This window comes from Orbicella faveolata, unplaced genomic scaffold (assembly GCF_042242905.1).
Source record: "Orbicella faveolata isolate gen_17 unplaced genomic scaffold, um_ofav_v1 contig_35, whole genome shotgun sequence".
Classification (NCBI taxonomy): domain Eukaryota; kingdom Metazoa; phylum Cnidaria; class Anthozoa; order Scleractinia; family Merulinidae; genus Orbicella; species Orbicella faveolata.
Window position 1 is genome coordinate 22,870,001 of NW_028301564.1, and position 17,500 is coordinate 22,887,500.

Genomic DNA, 17,500 nt, shown 5'->3' on the forward strand with positions numbered 1-17,500 from the left:
ATGGATCCTTTCATAATAAATTCATGAACTCAAGGAAGTGTATGAGAATAAACAGCAGTCTCTCAACAACAGGTTCTGTTGAATGTGCAGCCAACAAGTACGTGTAGACAGTACAGTAGTTTGTAATATTACCGGTGGTTGTGTCCTCTGTAAAGAACCTTGAAGTAGTGATAAGTTAATAAAGATGGTGAATTTTTAAGCTCGGTAATGAAATGTGAAGGTGAATTAATCAACATGACACGAGTATGGGACAAAGAAAAATTCTGAGTCCCTGACAGGAATCGAACCCATGACCTCCCGAACACCAGGCGGGCACTCTATCCACTGAGCTACGAGAACTCATGGGGAGCAAGGTCAGCCTGAGGGAGCCTGAGTGGATAGAGCGCCCGCCCGGTGTTCGGGAGGTCATGGGTTCGATTCCTGTCGGGGACTCAGAATTTTTCTTTGTCCCACGCTCGTGTCATGTTAATTAATTCACCTTCACATTTCATTACCGAGCTTAAAATTCACCATCTTTATTAACTTATCACTACTCACGATGAAATCAATAGCGTTGATCCTAGCAGTATGCAGGAGACCTATCATATATGAACTCAGTTAAATGACCTTGCTCTCCATGAGTTCTCGTAGCTCAGTGGATAGAGCACCCACCTGGTGTTCGGGAGGTCATGGGTTCGATTCCTGTCGGGGACTCAGAATTTTTCTTTGTCCCACGCTCGTGTCATGTTAATTAATTCACCTTCACATTTCATTACCGAGCTTAAAATTCACCATCTTTATTAACTTATCACTACTCACGATGAAATCAATAGCGTTGATCCTAGCAGTATGCAGGAGACCTATCATATATGAACTCAGTTAAATGACCTTGCTCTCCATGAGTTCTCGTAGCTCAGTGGATAGAGCACCCGCCCGGTGTTCGGGAGGTCATGGGTTCGATTCCTGTCGGGGACTCAGAATTTTTCTTTGTCCCACGCTCGTGTCATGTTGATTAATTCACCTTCACAAACCTTGAAGTAGTCACAATGTCATTTAACCACATGATCACTTGACCACCAGCTGAAGCTCTGTTTTTATTCCAGAATTCTGTTGTCCATTCGTGAGACTGGAGGGGACTGGGCTGATGGACAGCATGGAAGAGGTGACCTGATTCTGAAAGGAGGAAAGGACCCAAAGGCCGGGCCCAACATCAAGATACCAGATAGGGACATTGGACCTTCTAGTACCCAGGTATTGATTTAGTACCAGTTTGGTGCAGCTGATCATTTAACCCAGGGCTAAAGTTAAATTGGATGTCAGTGGGTAAATTCTAAAACCTAGGCACATGGCATTAGGCATTAGTCAGCCACCGTCAGCAACTTTCAACTAAATAACCAGTGAAGTCATGATCATGATTGACATGTACATGTATCACTGGATCAACGTCTTCACTTATTCTGCCAAGCACATTATATATAACCTGGATTCAGCTTGCATTGTTTTTGTTTTTTGTTGGCATTCTGTAAAATGAGTGCTCTGCTTATTTTCAGTTTAGCTCTAAACATTAATTTTTCTGTTGTTGTTGACAGCTCTACATGGTCCGCACCATGCTGGAATCCCTGGTGTCTGACAAAGGAGGCAAAAAAGTAATGCGCAAGGAGCTGGAGAAAGAGACGGTGGAGATGATTGAGACATTCTTGAAGAACTCTTTCTTCTTTGAACAGCTGCTTCATTTCAATGAAGTTTTAAGGGAGTGTTGTGACCTTTCCCAGCTTTGGTTCAGAGAGTTCTATCTGGAGTTGACAATGGGGGCCAGAATTCAGGTCAGAATCACTGTAATAATGGCCTTTTAGAACTGTGCAAACTGATCAGTACTCAAGAACTGATCTCTTGCCTAACTATCCTAGAGGAGACTGTTGGTTATTAGCCAGCAATGCATGCATTGAAAAGTAAATCAGTTCTAAGAGCTGGCAGCTGGTTTACACAATTTCTGGATTTAAGAAAATTACGTCTTATTTAGAGAATTGTGCCAGAATTGTTACTCAAGCACTGAGCCTTGAGTGAAAACTCTTTTCTTTCTATTTTTACTTATTTCTGTTAAGTCACCCAGAGGAAACCAACCTATACAGAGGTGTAGGGAAATTCCGTCCATATTGTGACACCAAAACACGGGCCCTAAAATGCTGGAAGAAACTTTGAAATTGACTTATGCACAGTTGTGTAGGAAACAAATCATTTGTACGACACTGATTTTGTCAGTCTTTCTCTTTGTCACTATGCCCATTTATATATTTCTCATCAATGACTCTGTTCTTTGTATGTGCAGTTTCCTATTGAGATGTCGCTGCCGTGGATCTTGACAAATCACATTCTAGAGAGCAAGAATCCCAGCATGATGGAGTAAGTATTGAAATGAAAAGTGATCTGCACAGTGCAATACAAGATGCAGGGTCATGGTGGCTGGTGATTGCTGTGTTTTGCTGTGAAATGCATTTTCCACGCAACTGGTGAACTTGAGTACAAGACAAGTGTTAGCCAGGCATGTGTTCAAAGGGAAGGGAGAGGGGGAAACTAGTTTCCCTCTTTCCCTTCCCTTTGAATGCCTGCCACACCGGCTACTTACATGTGTAACTGGTGAATTTTTAACCAACTCTTGACAATATGCTGAGAGGTAATGTGTGATGGGTTAGCATCTTAGTTGGACAGGGGGAAGGGTGGGTAACAACAGTCAACAAAAGGCCATGAGTACAGTCAGTGCTCAAGTGCTTGCCAGGAAATAATAAATGAAAACAAAGTTTAAGCGAAACATGGATAAGTGAAAGTACAATTACATGTAACAAGCAAGAGCTAATGTAAGGAAATTAAATAACACAGGCAACCAAAACAAAATGCACTCTGAGGCTTCGTTGAAGTCTTAACTGACCAATGAACTGTTGTTATTCTCTAGGTATGTCTTGTATCCCTTGGATCTTTATAATGACAGCGCTCATTATGCCCTGACTGTTTTCAAGAAACAGTTTCTGTATGATGAAATTGAAGCTGAGGTGATTCCACGATTGACTTTAAACTGTTTGTATTAGTCAGGGTTGTGCACTAGCCCAAATGACTCATGTAAAACCAAAACCAAAATTATCACATCTGGTTAATTACAACGGATACAAATCACTCAGTGAACTAACCAGAAATTGAAACAAAAACCATGTAATCCGTTTAAATGGTGCGGGGAACGGTTGGTTCCCTTCTGACTGGCTAAAAGCCAGATATTAGTAGAGCTCATTGGTTAGAGCAACAGACCGGTGTATGATACGGTCATGGCTTTAACTCGCACCCAGGGCTCTGAGTAGCCCTATTCACCGTTAATCTTTCTCATTTGCCTTACGATATAGTCCAGCATGCATGTGAGGCAATTTCGGGCTATTTTGTAGTTTTAACCCGAAATTGCCTCGCATTCACGTTGGATTACATTGTAGCGTAAATAAGCAAAGTAACGGTCAAAGGGTTGTTCTTCATTGCTCTGTTTCGTTTCCTCGCAGCAACTTTACACTGTGCATAGTATTTGTAATGATATTTCTTATTTGGTTGTTAGGTAAACCTTTGTTTTGACCAGTTCGTGTACAAGCTCAGTGATCAGATTTTTTCTTACTACAAGGCACAGGCTTGCAGGTGACTCCTTTTCCTTTCGTTCATTCCAAATGCTTCAACAGTTCAAGTAGTTTAAAATATGTAACATGCCATACCAAAATCACGAAACGTGTAGCAAGGGTGGGGAAAGTCACGCAACTCTTTCATTGTCACGCTTGAAATCTTGATTCTTTTTATTGACTGCTGTATATTTTCTTCAGTTTTACTTGGGAAACTTTGGTGCTTGAACCTGGCGATATTTCTTGGCTAACAATTTTGTATTTTATGTTCTCTTCAATTGTGTGTTTGTGATTTTGATCATTTTTGTGAATTGATAGTATGAATCAGTTATCTGGTTTTCCCTCTCTACAGTATGTTGCTGGACAAGAAGTTCAAATCTGAGCAGGTCCGTTTGGGTGTCGAGGCCGCGGCGAAGCTAGGCACTCGCTCCAATAGATACGAGACTCTTCTGAAACAAAGACATGTGCAGGTTAGTGAAAGTCGTCCTTTCCTTGGCCAATTTTTTTAGCTGTTTTATGGGTCGAAATGCATTCGACGGCCATAAACACGCAAGGGAAAAAGGTTAAAATTACGCAATGCAACGCAGCGCAAGGCAAGGCAAGGCAACGCAAGAAGTAGTCACGGTCATGCTTTCCCAATGGAAAATTCGTTCGAAAAACATGACCGTTCCACTTAACTTTCAACCTTTATTTACCCTCGGCAGTGTAATAGCACAAGTGCTGGTGGGGCCGAGCAAGCAACTGAAACAAATAATTGAAATTGAACATAACATTGTCAAGAATCTCAACTGGCCGGAGGCAAGCCAGTTGGCTATTTACAAGCATGGCCGATGATTTGAACTCGGGACTACCGAGAAACAAATCCAGGTAGTGGTGAGAGCGGGATTCGAACTCGGAACCGCTGGATTGTGTGTCCGACACGCTGACCACTCGGCCACGCTGCCTGCCTGGGAAATACCAGGTAATATCCAGCGGGCAGGATAGTTCAAGCCAATCACAGCGCAAGATTTGGTTAATCTTGCCCGTCTGTGGAGCTAGCTTTAGAGAAAATGTACTGGAGATACAAGTCGCCTTCAGTCACTGAGCGCACAACGAATTTTCACGTGGCAGCACAACCAATCAGAAGACGTTATATGCGCACTACAGAGAGTAGGGTAAAAGTGAAGAACTGAGCTACCTCCTCACTGGGGAGGTTTTCTGCTCGAATATCGGACATTTTGGGAGGCGCGGTGGCCTCATGGTTAGTGTGCTTGTCTTCTGGATCGAGCGGTCCGGGTTCGAGCCCTGGCCGGGTACATCGTGTTGTGTTCTTGGGCAAGACACTTTACTTTCACAGTGCGTCTCTCCACCCAGGTGTATAAATGGGTACCGGTGAACTTAATGCTGGGGGTAACCCTGCGATGGACTAGCATCCCATCCAGGGAGGAGTAGAAATACTCCTGGTCGCTTCATGCTACAGAAACCGGGATAAGCTCTGGCCTGATGGGCCACTTGGCTCGCATGCAGACTTTATCGGACATTTTTCTCGTGTTAGAAGAGTAAACCCTTGACGTTTTGTTCCTCGGAGACTTACAGACTAACTTTTTACTCCGTTTCTTTTTTTTTTTAGCTTTTAGGCCGTTCTATCGACTTGAACAAACTGATCACTCAGCGTCTCAATAACTCCATGATACGGTCCTTGGATTGCGCTATTGGTCGGTTCGAGAGCGGAGATATCTGTGGTGTTGTGGTATGTCTGAACATCTAGGTTTCAAGACAGTCTATCCTTGTAATCTTAAATCGAGAAATGCGCGTGCCCTGTTTTTGAAATCCCCGCGGTATTTTAAAACGAGTCCCAAAGGCACAGTTGAACTGTGCAGTTAGTAAGCACAAGTTTCCGTCGTATTGTCGTAAAGAAGATGGGAATTGAGACCACGAGATGTAGATAATACAATGTGCTAAACATTTCTTAAGTGCTGTGGAATGCCTTTGCTACACTGACTTGGTTTTCTGATCACCCCGGCTTAAGGTAGGCTCAATTTTCGCCGCTTCGTCGAGTCAAGCTAGTCTACATTCCTCCCCGAGAAGAGAGTGCCTTCTTGGGAAGAATGCGGGCACCTTTCCCGAACAGCGGCTGGTAATCGAGCGTGGGCCTCAGATGAATAAACTAACTGTAACACGTGTCTCTTAGGACTTGGAGAACTTACTCGACGTAAACCGAATGACGCACCAGTTGCTGTCCAAGTGCGTGAAGCTGATTCCATTCAAGAACATCCTGGGCGAGGCGAATCACTCCGTGTCCGCTCCTTATGGCAGGATCACTCTTCATGTGTTCTGGGAACTCAATTTCGACTTCCTTCCAAACTACTGCTACAACTCATCCACAAACAGGTGATCTTGTGTTTCTGAAACGGTACTTTTCAGTCCCAAGTTACTCGTTTGCCATGTCCTGGAACTAAATATTTACTACTCTGATCGCGTGGGTGACAGAGATGCCTGATGAAAAATGTTTCCAAAATTCAATTATTTTGCAAACTTTCCACAGACAAATAGCACCACTTGAAAGTACTGCTCGATGGCTTTCATTTGAATCCATGGTCACACACTAGAGTTTCATCCTGGTTTGTTTAGGGGATTCATCCTTATAGTAACGCAAACCTTGTACAGCAAAGTACAGAGAAACTGTTACCAGTCAATCTCTCTCTATTTTTAAAAGTAAACTTTGTTAAGTTATTTAAAAATGCAGTTTTTATTGGTTTTATTTGTAATTTTAGTTTTTATTATCATTTTAATGTTTCAGAGTTGGCGTGATGTCCTCTGGATGTTGCCGACGAAATAATATTTAGATTTAGATTTAGAAACACATTCACGTAGTTGTAACAGTTTAGTCACATTCAACTTATCAACAGTACGAACCAGGGCCCCTCGCTTTTTCTCAAAGTAATTTACCGTCAATTTAAAGGATTTTCTAGTAAAATAACGCTTTAATTCTTCTGTTGTCTTCAGATTTATTCGCACAACTCTTTCTTATGTGGACAAAGTTTCCAGAGAACAAGCCCCAAAGCAAGCGTATCATTATTTCTTCGGTACAAAGGTAAGTTAGATTAAGTGCATTACATAAAGCTGGATGAGTAAACTGGACTTCCATAGAGGCAATGTGGCCCAGCGGTTAGGGCGCCCGACTTGAAATCCGGGGGTCTCGGGTTCAAGTCCCGCTCTGACTACTTAGCTGGAGCTGTCTCTCGGTAGGCCCAAGTTCAACTCTTCGGTCATGTTCGTAAATAGCCAACTGGTCTGTCTCCCGCCAGTTGAAATTTAGTTGATATATTTGTTTCTTTCAATGGCATTCCTGTGTAATACCTAGGTGTAGCTAAACGCATTGACCACTATAAACAGCAACATTTGAACATTCGCGCGCTCAATCTTCTCTTCACGAGGGATTCGGCTGTCTGCAATTCGGCTAAAGAGTATTCGGTTCCATGGTGATGTCGATGTCGGGAAATTTCAGAACCGCGCAATAACGAATCGTACACATTTTACGGTTCTCCGTGGCGCTTCGTCGTATTTTTCGGTGTGGGCGGACCTCAGAGAATGGAGCATGCGACGAAACACCTGTTTTTTTAGTCCATCAGGATGTGGTATCAGCTGTGGTATGAACTGGTGGGTGGTAGTAAGCCGACGAACTGTGTGAATTAATGTTTTTGTTTTTTTTTTCGTGTTTCAGCTTCAAAACTCCGTGTTTAACGCCATCGCGTCACTGTACAGTAACTTTGTCGGTGACATTCATTTTGCTTGCATTGCTCGCTTGCTTGGTTACCAGGGAATTGCTGTGGTGATCGAGGAACTCCTGAAGATCATTAAGAGTGTGGTAAGTCATAAAAATGCTCACGATACAGAATACCTAATACCAAAAAAAAATACCTTCTCTATTCCACAACTCACTCCAACCACGCCCCGGCCCCCCTCGCCTTCCCCAATATCCCCAACCCCCAGGATTGACCAAAATTTATCCTGGGCTCCTAAAAAAATGGCTTGGGCTCCTTTTGAATTTAAAAATTTCCTTAGGCAATAGCCTTGTATCATGGTCTTTTTGTGAATTACTATGTCATGATAGTTACGCCAATGTAATGTGCGTAACCTGCCAAAATTGGCTGCTGGGGAATACTCTTAGTCAATTTCCTGGGGATCAAGCTGGCTTCTCAGATATATCGATACAGAGATGGGAGTGGATTTTAACCTTTCAACGTACAGTTCATTCTTGAAGGAGGATCTGGATGGGAGTGTTGTAATCTCAATGATCAGTGAGATTAATTTTCGGCGATTTTTTTGGCTATCAATTGAAATTTTGGCCCAGTTCTCAGCTATTGGTAAATTTTTTGCAGCTCTCAGATCTCCCGGGTGAAACAAAAGTTATCACTTTTGCTAATATAAGTTTGGCAGTGTAATAAACATTTTGCCTAGTTCTTAATTTGCTGTCTGTTAAACTCCATCCAGACACTCTTGAGGCGGTACAATAACAACCTTGTTTGTTTAGTGGTTTTATTTGAAATTCCCCTGCGTCGATGTCGTCGTACTAACGTGATTTCCAATCCGCAGCTCCTCGGTCAGCTTCAGCCATACATCGCCCAGCTCATTGAAGGAATGCCTAAGAAATGTGGCCTTCCTCGCTTTGAGTACGGATCCACAGGTAAGCTTAAGTGCGGATCCAGAGGTGTCTGCCAAGGTACTTTTGGCTGTGGCGAGTTTAAAAAGAGCTTGTAAGTCATCTCTTTAAACGAGTTTCATTACGGTTCAAATCGGCGGAACTTCAAAACAGTAGCTCACTAATGGCACAATAATGAGCTTTTAAAAGTGTTTATCTTAAAAGGTGGTTAAGGCTGGGCAACACTGAAGTAGATTAGGTTTTCCTGGAGGCGTGACGTTCCACATAAAGCCACTTTAAAGGGAATGTTTTACATTAATTTTAGACTACTATTTTCCTCTTATCTTGTTGTGGCTCGATGCAAATCTCAAAGCTGCCGTCAAGATTATGTACAGGATTATGCGTATGAGAGTTTTTCGGTTGTGTACCGTCAATTATTTTCTCGTAGTTTATTCCACCCTTATTAGCTTTTATTGCATCTCACAATTAAAGTCTGCTCTGCTCTCTCCCTTCCGCTTTTAAGATAAAGATGAGGGTTTTTTTTTAAATTTTGGTGTTATTTGTATTTCGTTTTTTTGAATGTAAATAGACGTTGGCACATTTCTTCCCTTACTTTTCTGCCAGGTGTCCTTGAATACTATCACGCTAGCCTTGAACCGATCATGCAGTACCCGTACCTGAGGACAGACGTGTTTCAGGGATTCAGAGAGATCGGTAACGCCATTCTCTTCTGTCTACAACTGGAGGGCTTCTTGGTAAGTTACTGCCGACAGTCCCTGGCTGATGTTTTTGTGAAGCTAGTTGTAAACACCGTGAGTACCTCGAAATTTGTTGAATCAGGTTTTTGCCTTTTTTGCCACACTATTTTGAGTTATTTTAACCACGTCCAAAATTATCTTTAAATTGAAAGAAACCTAAGAATAGTAGTTTACTATGATAGAAAAACACTAAAGAGATGATAATAAACCATAAAGGAACAAGGATGCTGATGGTTTAGGATGGGGAAGATTAACACGGAGTACAAACGAAGAACTTGAAAAATTTTGGTTGCCCTTTTCAAAATGTGCAAACTGTGACGTAGCTCCTTTAGTCATAGACTGTCACCTGGGAAAAACGTTTGCTACTGTCGTCTAGGATCTTGTTTTGATAATCTACTTCATGCATTATTTTCTTTTCCACTTTTTTCCTATTTTTAGTCTCAAGAAGAGATTATGGATCTGCTGCACGCTGCACCATTCCAAGGAATTATTCCCAGACCTTACCTTAAAGGTACCATAACTTAGAGTTTTTAGAAAAGGGTTAAACGCTAACCCAGGATTAAAGGTTAACCGAAGTGTTAAATTTTCTTGTTTAAAAATGTTTTTCAGTACTTATATTTTGTGTAGTTTGAGATTACTCAAACTCAAAACGAAGACTTCACGGAAAAGTTACGTAACTGAAATAAAAATTCTCACTAATCCTAGGTGAGCGTAATTTGGCTTTGAACAACTCGGCCCATAAGTCTTAGCTTTTTTATTTTACTTTTAGTTTGTGAATCTGCAAAGTATTTACCTCGATACACAGTTCTGCAGTAATGACGGTCCCGTTACTCAGGGCTTACTGTGTGCTGATCTTGGAATGAACAGTTTTTTTTCTTTCTCTCTCCTTCCAGATGGAGAAAAGCTGGAGAACAAAATGAAGAAACTAGAGACGCAGTACAATTCTCTGCAAGTTTTGTCAACCATCACCAAGCTTGGAACTAAAGAGGTACACAGCTAAATCGATGTTTAATTTTTAACGAATGAAATTGTTTCACGATAAAAGTAGGTTTTTGTTGACCTTGCAGCCGTTACTTGATTGTCACGCAACGCCTTTCTTACAATGATTATAAGGGAGCAGGGGATGTTGCGTGACCACTTAATTCACGTCTGCGATCCCCGTCTGCGAGATCTTTGTCTCGATAAAAGAATCCGTTGCTTGGTTTGTCACGCAACGCCTCCCACAATAATTAAAAGGGAGCCAGGGGTGCTGCGTGACCATTAAGTCACGACTGTGAGATCTTTGTCTCTTTATTACAAAGTTAACGGTGAATCTCTTTCCTCTTTACAGCAAATAGTCAATGCTGGAGAAGGCGATCTGTTGACGAAAGAGAGGCTCTGCTGCGGACTGTCCATCTTTGAGGTGGTACTCAAAAAGATTAAGATGTTCTTGACCCATGAGATGTGGAAAGAACAGCCACCTGCTAACGGTGTCATGAACATTGACGAGTGCAAAGAGTTTCACCGTCTGTGGAGTGCGATTCAGTTCAACTACTGTCAGCCACTGAGACAAAACGAGCTCACCGTCGAGTAAGTAGAAACGCTAATGCTATACGCTGGGTGTCCTTTGGCCAGAGTGATTACTTTGGTTCTGGTTTTACAACACTCGTTTCAAAACCTCTAGAAAAGACGCAGTCATTTCATTATTTTCTGTTGTTTTGTTATCACGTTCACAGGGAGTGCTTTGGTGAAGGTCTCAACTGGGCCGGATGTACGCTCATTGCTTTGCTGGGGCAAGAAAATCGTTTTGAAGCGTTAGACTTCTGTTATCATATCGTCAAAGTGTACGCCGTGGATTCTCGAGACGAAGTTGTCGGTGGCGTGGTGAGTGAACAGTCATTTGACATTTTTGAGGAGCAAGGATGGCGTAGTGGTGAGAGCGCTTGCCTCCCACCAATGTGGCCCGGGTTGGATTCCGGCCCGGTGCTATATGCGGGTTGAGTTTGTTCAGTTCTCAATTTGCTCCTTGGGTTTTTCTCCGGGTTCTGGGTTTTCCTCCCTCCACAAAAACCAGCATCTCTAAATTCCAATTCGACCTAGCCTGCGTCGCGGGCGGTTACCTACCAGGCCCCTCACTACATCGCCCCTTTCGCTGCTTGCTCGCGCGCTCTACCCCAACTAAACCGCCAGCTACGCAGGCTAAATTCGACCAGGATAGAGGACCTGCATGCATACCAGCTAAGGCTGATGCAGCTTCCTCTCTAAATGTTGTAAATTTTTTTATCTATAGACATCCATGATTGAGTTGTTCTCGTTTAAGTCTCTGAAATAGCTAAGATTTGAACTAGTTCCTGTTAGTGGCGATGGGGGGATGTGTAGTACTCTTTATTTTTTATTTTTTATTTTATATTTTGGTAGAGAGATGTGTGATATTCCATAACGTATTTGAGACTTGACCGAAGCGTCGTTACCTTACATACATGTATTTGAGACGGAAGAAGGGCTTCGAAATCTTCCGATGTTAATTTCAGATCAACACTTCGCAAAAACCGTAATCTTTGGCGCCGTGTAGACATACAAAACGTATGCAGATGTGTTATTGACCGAGAGCGATGTCAAGACGTCCTGTTTTTGGCCGACTCGGAGTAATTTTTGTGTTCATGGACCGACACGCAGTCTTAAGACACGCAAAAAGAAGGACGCCAAGACCAGACAAGCTTGGTCAATAAAGGATTTATTACGTGGCTTAAAGAAATCCGTTTTCTTGCGGGCTTCAGCGGGTAATTCCCAGCGGGCAAGATAACCCTATCTTGCCCGCTCGGGTAACTTGTTAGCACAGGAGTTGGATAATCTCGCCCGTCACCGGAGCAAACCAATATAAGTCGGAAAAATCAACCCCCTCCCCCTCCCCCAGCCCCCCCCCCCCTTAAAAAAGGCAACCCATCTTTGGTCGGTGAGATCGTTCGTGGCAGGATCGCTCAAATATGATCACTGACGTTTGATGTCAACACATAGCTAACAAATTATCGTCATGTATTCATTCCCAGGACCTCAAGCGACTTGTAAGCAGAGCTCGTCACTTCAGAGTATTGAATGACCAGATCTTCGCCGTGTTAAACAAGCACCTCAAGTCCTCGGACGGACCTGTGGAACATGTACGCTGCTTTCAGCCGCCCATCCACCAAGCATTTGTTTCTCCAATCTGATCATGCTGGCCAGTGCGCCTCGCTTCGAAATATACTGCATGGCTCGTATGCAAAGTAGTCAGTGTAAAAACAAATGTAAAGAAAATTTTGGTGGCGTTGTACGAAAGACTTCTTTCCTTAATGAAATTTAGGTGGGTAATTGGGAATAGCAGGGCTGCAAATATATTTTTTTTCTCGTGAAGGGACATGTCCTACAGACACCACCTTGGTCGGACAAAACAAATTGTGGTCGGACATCACCAAAAAAGTAAGATTTACTCAGGGTAGATTTTTATTCATCCTTATCGTAAAACGATTTACGATAAAAAATTTGTCCGGACATCATGTCCGACCACAGTTGGGATTTCGTTGGACACAAACAAATTTTGGTCGGCCAATGTCCGATGACAGACTGTTATTTGCAGCCCTGGAATAGGAGCCGTATTTTGTAAGTGCGTTTTTTTTTTTCTTTAAACACGCACTGTCACCTGTAGAAAAGACAGAACAACAAGGTGTCAAAAGTTGTTCATGCCATTGTCCAGTTTCTGTTCTCCAGTTCTCGTAAGCCTTACCGCCTTCCAAACTAAACCCAGTCAAACCCAGGAGTCAGTTAACGAGATTTTAGATGAAAACAAAACAAAACAAAAAGAAAAAGGATATGTCCGTAGTTTCAGTTGGATGTAGTGACAAATATTATAATTTTTTTAAATAATTATTGTCTTTATAGCAAAAGAACAGAAAGACGGGTATTAGTAGTTGAGATGTATCAATGTATATAAAATTGCCTAGTATTTTATTTGTATTCTTTGTAATAAAATTGTCAGTTATCTTTGTCGTCCACGTGTAGTCTCGTCTGATGTAGCCTCTTTCAGGAGTCGTTAGCTTAGGGGCAGCACAAAGAACCGCAGTGGAATTCGAAAGAAAGGTGAGGGGTGTGAGAACTAAGCCTAGCCTCTACACTCGGCCTTCTTAGCGCTGTTCCCTATTTATAACCAAACGCCTGGAATATGCTAGTTTAACGCGGCATAAAAAGGGGACGATGGGATGAATACTTCCCAGTCTACTTGGGACAAACCAACACGCAAGACAACTTGTAACAATGCACACACTTGCAGAAAAAGTTAATAGTTTACTTCAAGTTTTAAGATTAAATTTTTCACCACCAAGATAAAGAATTCCTGATGTGTGTTGGATGTCTCTGGATCTTCTCTAACTCAGTCAGTTGTCTCCTTTGTCTTTTCTTGTTTTTCTCTTTCCCTGTGCCTTCTTTGAGTACAACATAGTAGTGACAGTATTTCTTGTGCATTATGCCAGTGCGTCCCATGGCATGATAGCGGATTTTCTTGATGTATCGTCCTTTGGTTGAGAAAGACTCGGCTAAAAGGAAAACAAATACAGAGAGAATAAGTAAAGACGTACGTCGTCTGTCTAGCCTTACGCAGACGGTCTTTTGGCTCGTCACGCAATCTTCCATCAAGGAAGATTGCGTGACGAGCCAAAAGACCGCCAGCGTAGGAGGCTATTGTCCGTCCTACTGCGCGTTCATGCCAATCCAGGCTCGAGAAGGACCTCACGCTGAAATTCTTCTGCTGCATTCTTTGCGCTTTATAGATCTGTGAGAGAAGCATGCCTTTACCAAAGCCAGTTACAATCCCAGCTAAACCTCTTGAGCCCAACTCATACTATAATTCTATAACGGTTTCACTGCTACGCAAATCACTAGTGAGAAACTCGTGGAGATGACTTTAATGCCGAACCTAGCCAAATTTTGGCAACAAATAGTTTTAAGCTTACTAAAAGATAAACACTTACCAATCCACAAGTGAGTCTTGTCTTCAATGCCATGCTTTTCTACTGCAATTACCCGAGCCTCCTCTATTACCTAAACAGCCGAAGATTCTTTCAGTCATAAGCCTTGTTAACACGACGTATCCTAAAAGAACGTCCATGCCTTGGTCAATATCTCGGGGGGGGGGGGGGGGGGGTTGGAGGAGTAGAGGGTGGTGGGGGTTGTTACTCCCAGATGTGCACTTACCATTTAACTTCTAATGAAAATATTCTGGCACATTCTAAGAACCTTAAGACCTTTTTTTTCAAGTCTGTCACTTGTGCATGTAATTCATCTAGAAATGAACAGGTCATTAGCATGCAGCCCACCCTTGTTGCCCTTTCATTGTGCCCTAAATCGTGTTTTCCAAGACAGAACCATGTGAGTGACTCTTGGTTGCACTTGGTCATTCATTTTGTTCCTTATTAAAAACTTCTGTCTGTCCACATGTTTTTGCCTGTATAGCTGTGCTAATGTAATCATGGGGCTCTACAAATGACATGTACATGTAGCCCTTGTTTGCTTTCCATACTTGTTTAATAATTCCTGCAGCTCTTTTGGTAGAAAACATCATCTGTTTAATTGCTTCATCAATCTGGAGTCCTCTGATCTGGAAAAGAAAGAAAAAGGAGAGATGAATTAAAAAATTAGAAGGAAAAGGAATTTGGAAGAAAAGGAAAAGTAACCTTCTACATGCAAATTTAATTCTTTTATAGAAAATTAGCCATGAAACTACAAGAAAGTCTTGAAGAGTGGTCTCACAAGATCATTCAGGAAAGTTCCCAGTTCAATACTTGGAAACCATTGGACTGGCAATAGAGTGTAGTTTGATTTTAATAATTGGACCTCAAAGTACACTTAAGTATATATTACCTGTTTTGCCACCATGTTAAACTTTGTTGGGCTGCCCTTGACATCCCTAATGCAATGATATATGGTCTAAAAGAAATACATCAAGGAATGTTTGCACAAAATCTTTTAAATCTCTCTTTACAAGAATAAGGAAATAACAGTTTGCTCTTCTAGAACTATATGAGTAAAAATTACTGGGGAGTGGGTTGTTGAAGCTGTATTTTCAGTGACATACATGTAATGATTAGCACATTGTCCAAAATAAGCTTTAGATTTTGAAGAAATCCAGGTTTTAAGCCCTCCCAGGATCATTGCTTTGCAGTCTTAGGCAAAGCTCTGTATTCTCACAGTGCACCTCTCTACCACAGGGTGAATAATTACTGTCCCAGTGAATTGGCAGGAAACCAACGAAAATGCTCAGGGTAACCTGCAGTGGACGACACAGAGCATTCCATCCGGGGGGTGGGGGGTGGGGATAGCAATACATAGCCACATCATGCTACGGAAAACAGGGTTAGTCCACTGTAGGCAATTTAAGTTGCTTCCGTCCCTGGGATTGTAAGCCCCTTAAACCCAACTAGCTCATAGCTCTCAGTGCTTAACTCCCATTTGTGATAATAAAAGAACTCATTAGTGAATCAAACCCTGGTCTCCCATATAACATGAGTGGGGATACTCACCACTATACTACCAAGGATTGGACAAAAAAGTAATGAAAACATATAGGCTGATAGGCTTTCATTTAGCTCTCATCGCTTAAAACTCCTGTTTCAAATTTACAAATTTACATATACAAATGTTTATTAATACTGTGAGAACCCCCCCCCCCAAAAAAAAAAAAAAATTAAAGAAATGTATGAGGCTTAATTGGAATTTTCAGAGGGGTGGGAGGGGGTCTTATTAAAAAAAAATCCCTTCTGTGGGGGAGGTAAGGTTATTTTCTTGGACTACATATTGACCGCAGGCCAGAGCTCTCGCCTAGAACCCTTGATCCAGAGTTTAGAGCACTGACCTTTAGGCCACTGCACCTTCCACATCTCAAGGACTGTAACAGATGTTATTATTTCTTGTCACATACTCAGACTCACTTAGGTTTTGCAATTTGAAGAGTATCAATAGTATAAACAACAGCTTCAAATGCAGTTACAGTTACCTCTCTTGGTGGTTCTGGTATTCCCTTTTCTTCTTCAATCTCAGCTGGAGTCTTTCCCCATAACTCTCTAGTGATTGAGAATGTAACTGGGTGCTGCGCACTCATGTGTAACTTGGAACACAGTAATGGCCGCAAGGTCAAGTTCCTTTTTTGATAAGCAGAGAAACAATTAAATCTTGATGAAATAATGATAAGTAATTAGTTGCTAATGCACAGTGATTAACATGAGTGGTCTAGATATAGTTTTCTTATTACTCCCAAAAGTATGCTTGAGTAGGTCTAACATACTCCGCAAAAGTTACCCCCGATACATTTATATGCACAGCAACTGTCAACATATTCACTTATTCCCCACTTAACGTCAACTGGATGTTTAGGGGCCGGGGGGGGGGGGGGAGGATATGGGGAGAGGGTGTTAGTGAGGAGCATTTTGGACCAAAATAAAATTGACCCCTGTTGCTTTTTTCGGAGTTCGAAACAACTGCCTCAGAAATGATGAAAAAAGCTTCTTTAAGAGGTCAAGTGATATGTAGTAGAACTAGATATGCAGCTGAATATAAGTGAGAACAAGGAGGAATTAGTGAAGCGACAAGTTTATTATTTTCTCGATCTCGAAAGAATTCGAGAAACCAATGAAGAGACTGCCAATTCACGTTTGGTTTGTCTTCATGTGCCATGTTCTACAGGTAATTAATCTGATTGTTCGACGAGAATTTCTTTCGTTTTCACTAAAACACCTACCTTAATTGAAACTGTGCGACTTTCAAGAGTCCTTCGACTAAAACAAAATCAGAAATAGTAAAGAATTGAGAAAAAACAGACAAAAATAGCAAAATTCTTCGAAAACTCCAAAACACATGTACCTCTGGAGGCGGCCATCTTGAATAACAACACAACTAGTGCCAGTTCCTTCGCAGCATTTGCGGCTTCCACGACCAAACATGGCCGCAGATGCGTCGAAGTTCGTTCTTCCCGGTTCACCTAATTGGTACTGTAGTACTGTGGCGGACTGTAGTTTGAGTAAGATATATGCATTTGGTGCCAGAAACTGTGTTTATCTGTTAGACGTGAGTTCGGCGACGCCTGTATTTGAGGGTCAGCTGGTCGGCCATGCTGAACGGGTGACGAGCGTTAGTTTTACCAAACACAAGCTTCATGCGAGTTTTCTAGCGAGCGGCTCGGACGATAAAACAGTAAAAGTCTGGGACTTGGAGACGAAGCTCGCACTATTGGAGCACAAGGCACATAACGTAAGGAGTTCTTACAAAATAAGCCTAAATATTGTTTACCAAATGCTTATTTGAAACTTCACTTCAGTCTCCTCGATCTGAAACAGCTAATTAACAATCTCAGCTTCAGTAGCGCTGGCGCAACTGTTTTTTGCTCCAAAACAAGGGTAATTTGAAGCAAGGATTGGAAACACTCTCAAGGCTCAGTTTTTCGTGTTAAGGAAGTTTCATTTAAGAAGGACATGAATTTAAACTGAGAATGTCGCATTGACAGC

At 42.0% G+C, this 17,500-nt stretch overlaps 3 protein-coding genes across 3 annotated transcripts in view; 2 read left to right on the plus strand and 1 right to left on the minus strand.

Moving 5' to 3' along the window:
- Window positions 1-12,998, plus strand: part of LOC110065288 (cytoplasmic FMR1-interacting protein 2-like) — a 19,420-nt gene extending 6,422 nt beyond the window's left edge. The window contains exons 11-27 of the mRNA XM_089272441.1: window positions 1,083-1,230; window positions 1,569-1,802; window positions 2,306-2,379; window positions 2,927-3,023; window positions 3,566-3,642; window positions 3,973-4,090; window positions 5,230-5,349; window positions 5,791-5,990; window positions 6,606-6,693; window positions 7,324-7,467; window positions 8,196-8,286; window positions 8,866-8,996; window positions 9,438-9,510; window positions 9,893-9,987; window positions 10,330-10,568; window positions 10,715-10,862; window positions 12,026-12,998. Coding sequence (XP_089128567.1) covers window positions 1,083-1,230; window positions 1,569-1,802; window positions 2,306-2,379; window positions 2,927-3,023; window positions 3,566-3,642; window positions 3,973-4,090; window positions 5,230-5,349; window positions 5,791-5,990; window positions 6,606-6,693; window positions 7,324-7,467; window positions 8,196-8,286; window positions 8,866-8,996; window positions 9,438-9,510; window positions 9,893-9,987; window positions 10,330-10,568; window positions 10,715-10,862; window positions 12,026-12,184 — 2,236 coding nt within the window. The 3' untranslated portion in view covers window positions 12,185-12,998. The remainder of the gene's footprint in view (window positions 1-1,082; window positions 1,231-1,568; window positions 1,803-2,305; window positions 2,380-2,926; window positions 3,024-3,565; window positions 3,643-3,972; window positions 4,091-5,229; window positions 5,350-5,790; window positions 5,991-6,605; window positions 6,694-7,323; window positions 7,468-8,195; window positions 8,287-8,865; window positions 8,997-9,437; window positions 9,511-9,892; window positions 9,988-10,329; window positions 10,569-10,714; window positions 10,863-12,025) is intronic.
- Window positions 12,999-13,272: 274 nt separating this feature from the next.
- On the minus strand, window positions 13,273-16,903 carry LOC110065291 (large ribosomal subunit protein uL22m-like). Its single transcript, XM_020772417.2, has 7 exons — window positions 16,860-16,903; window positions 16,738-16,774; window positions 15,997-16,141; window positions 14,865-14,930; window positions 14,524-14,601; window positions 13,976-14,045; window positions 13,273-13,540 (listed from the first exon to the last, which is right to left on the minus strand). Exons 1-7 carry the CDS (start codon window positions 16,873-16,875, stop codon window positions 13,320-13,322), a joined length of 633 nt encoding a protein of 210 aa, XP_020628076.1. The 5' UTR covers window positions 16,876-16,903; the 3' UTR covers window positions 13,273-13,319.
- The window catches only part of LOC110065287 (gem-associated protein 5-like), a 29,548-nt gene continuing 28,944 nt past the window's right edge, over window positions 16,897-17,500 (plus strand). The window contains exon 1 of the mRNA XM_020772411.2: window positions 16,897-17,246. Coding sequence (XP_020628070.2) covers window positions 16,938-17,246 — 309 coding nt within the window. The 5' untranslated portion in view covers window positions 16,897-16,937. The remainder of the gene's footprint in view (window positions 17,247-17,500) is intronic.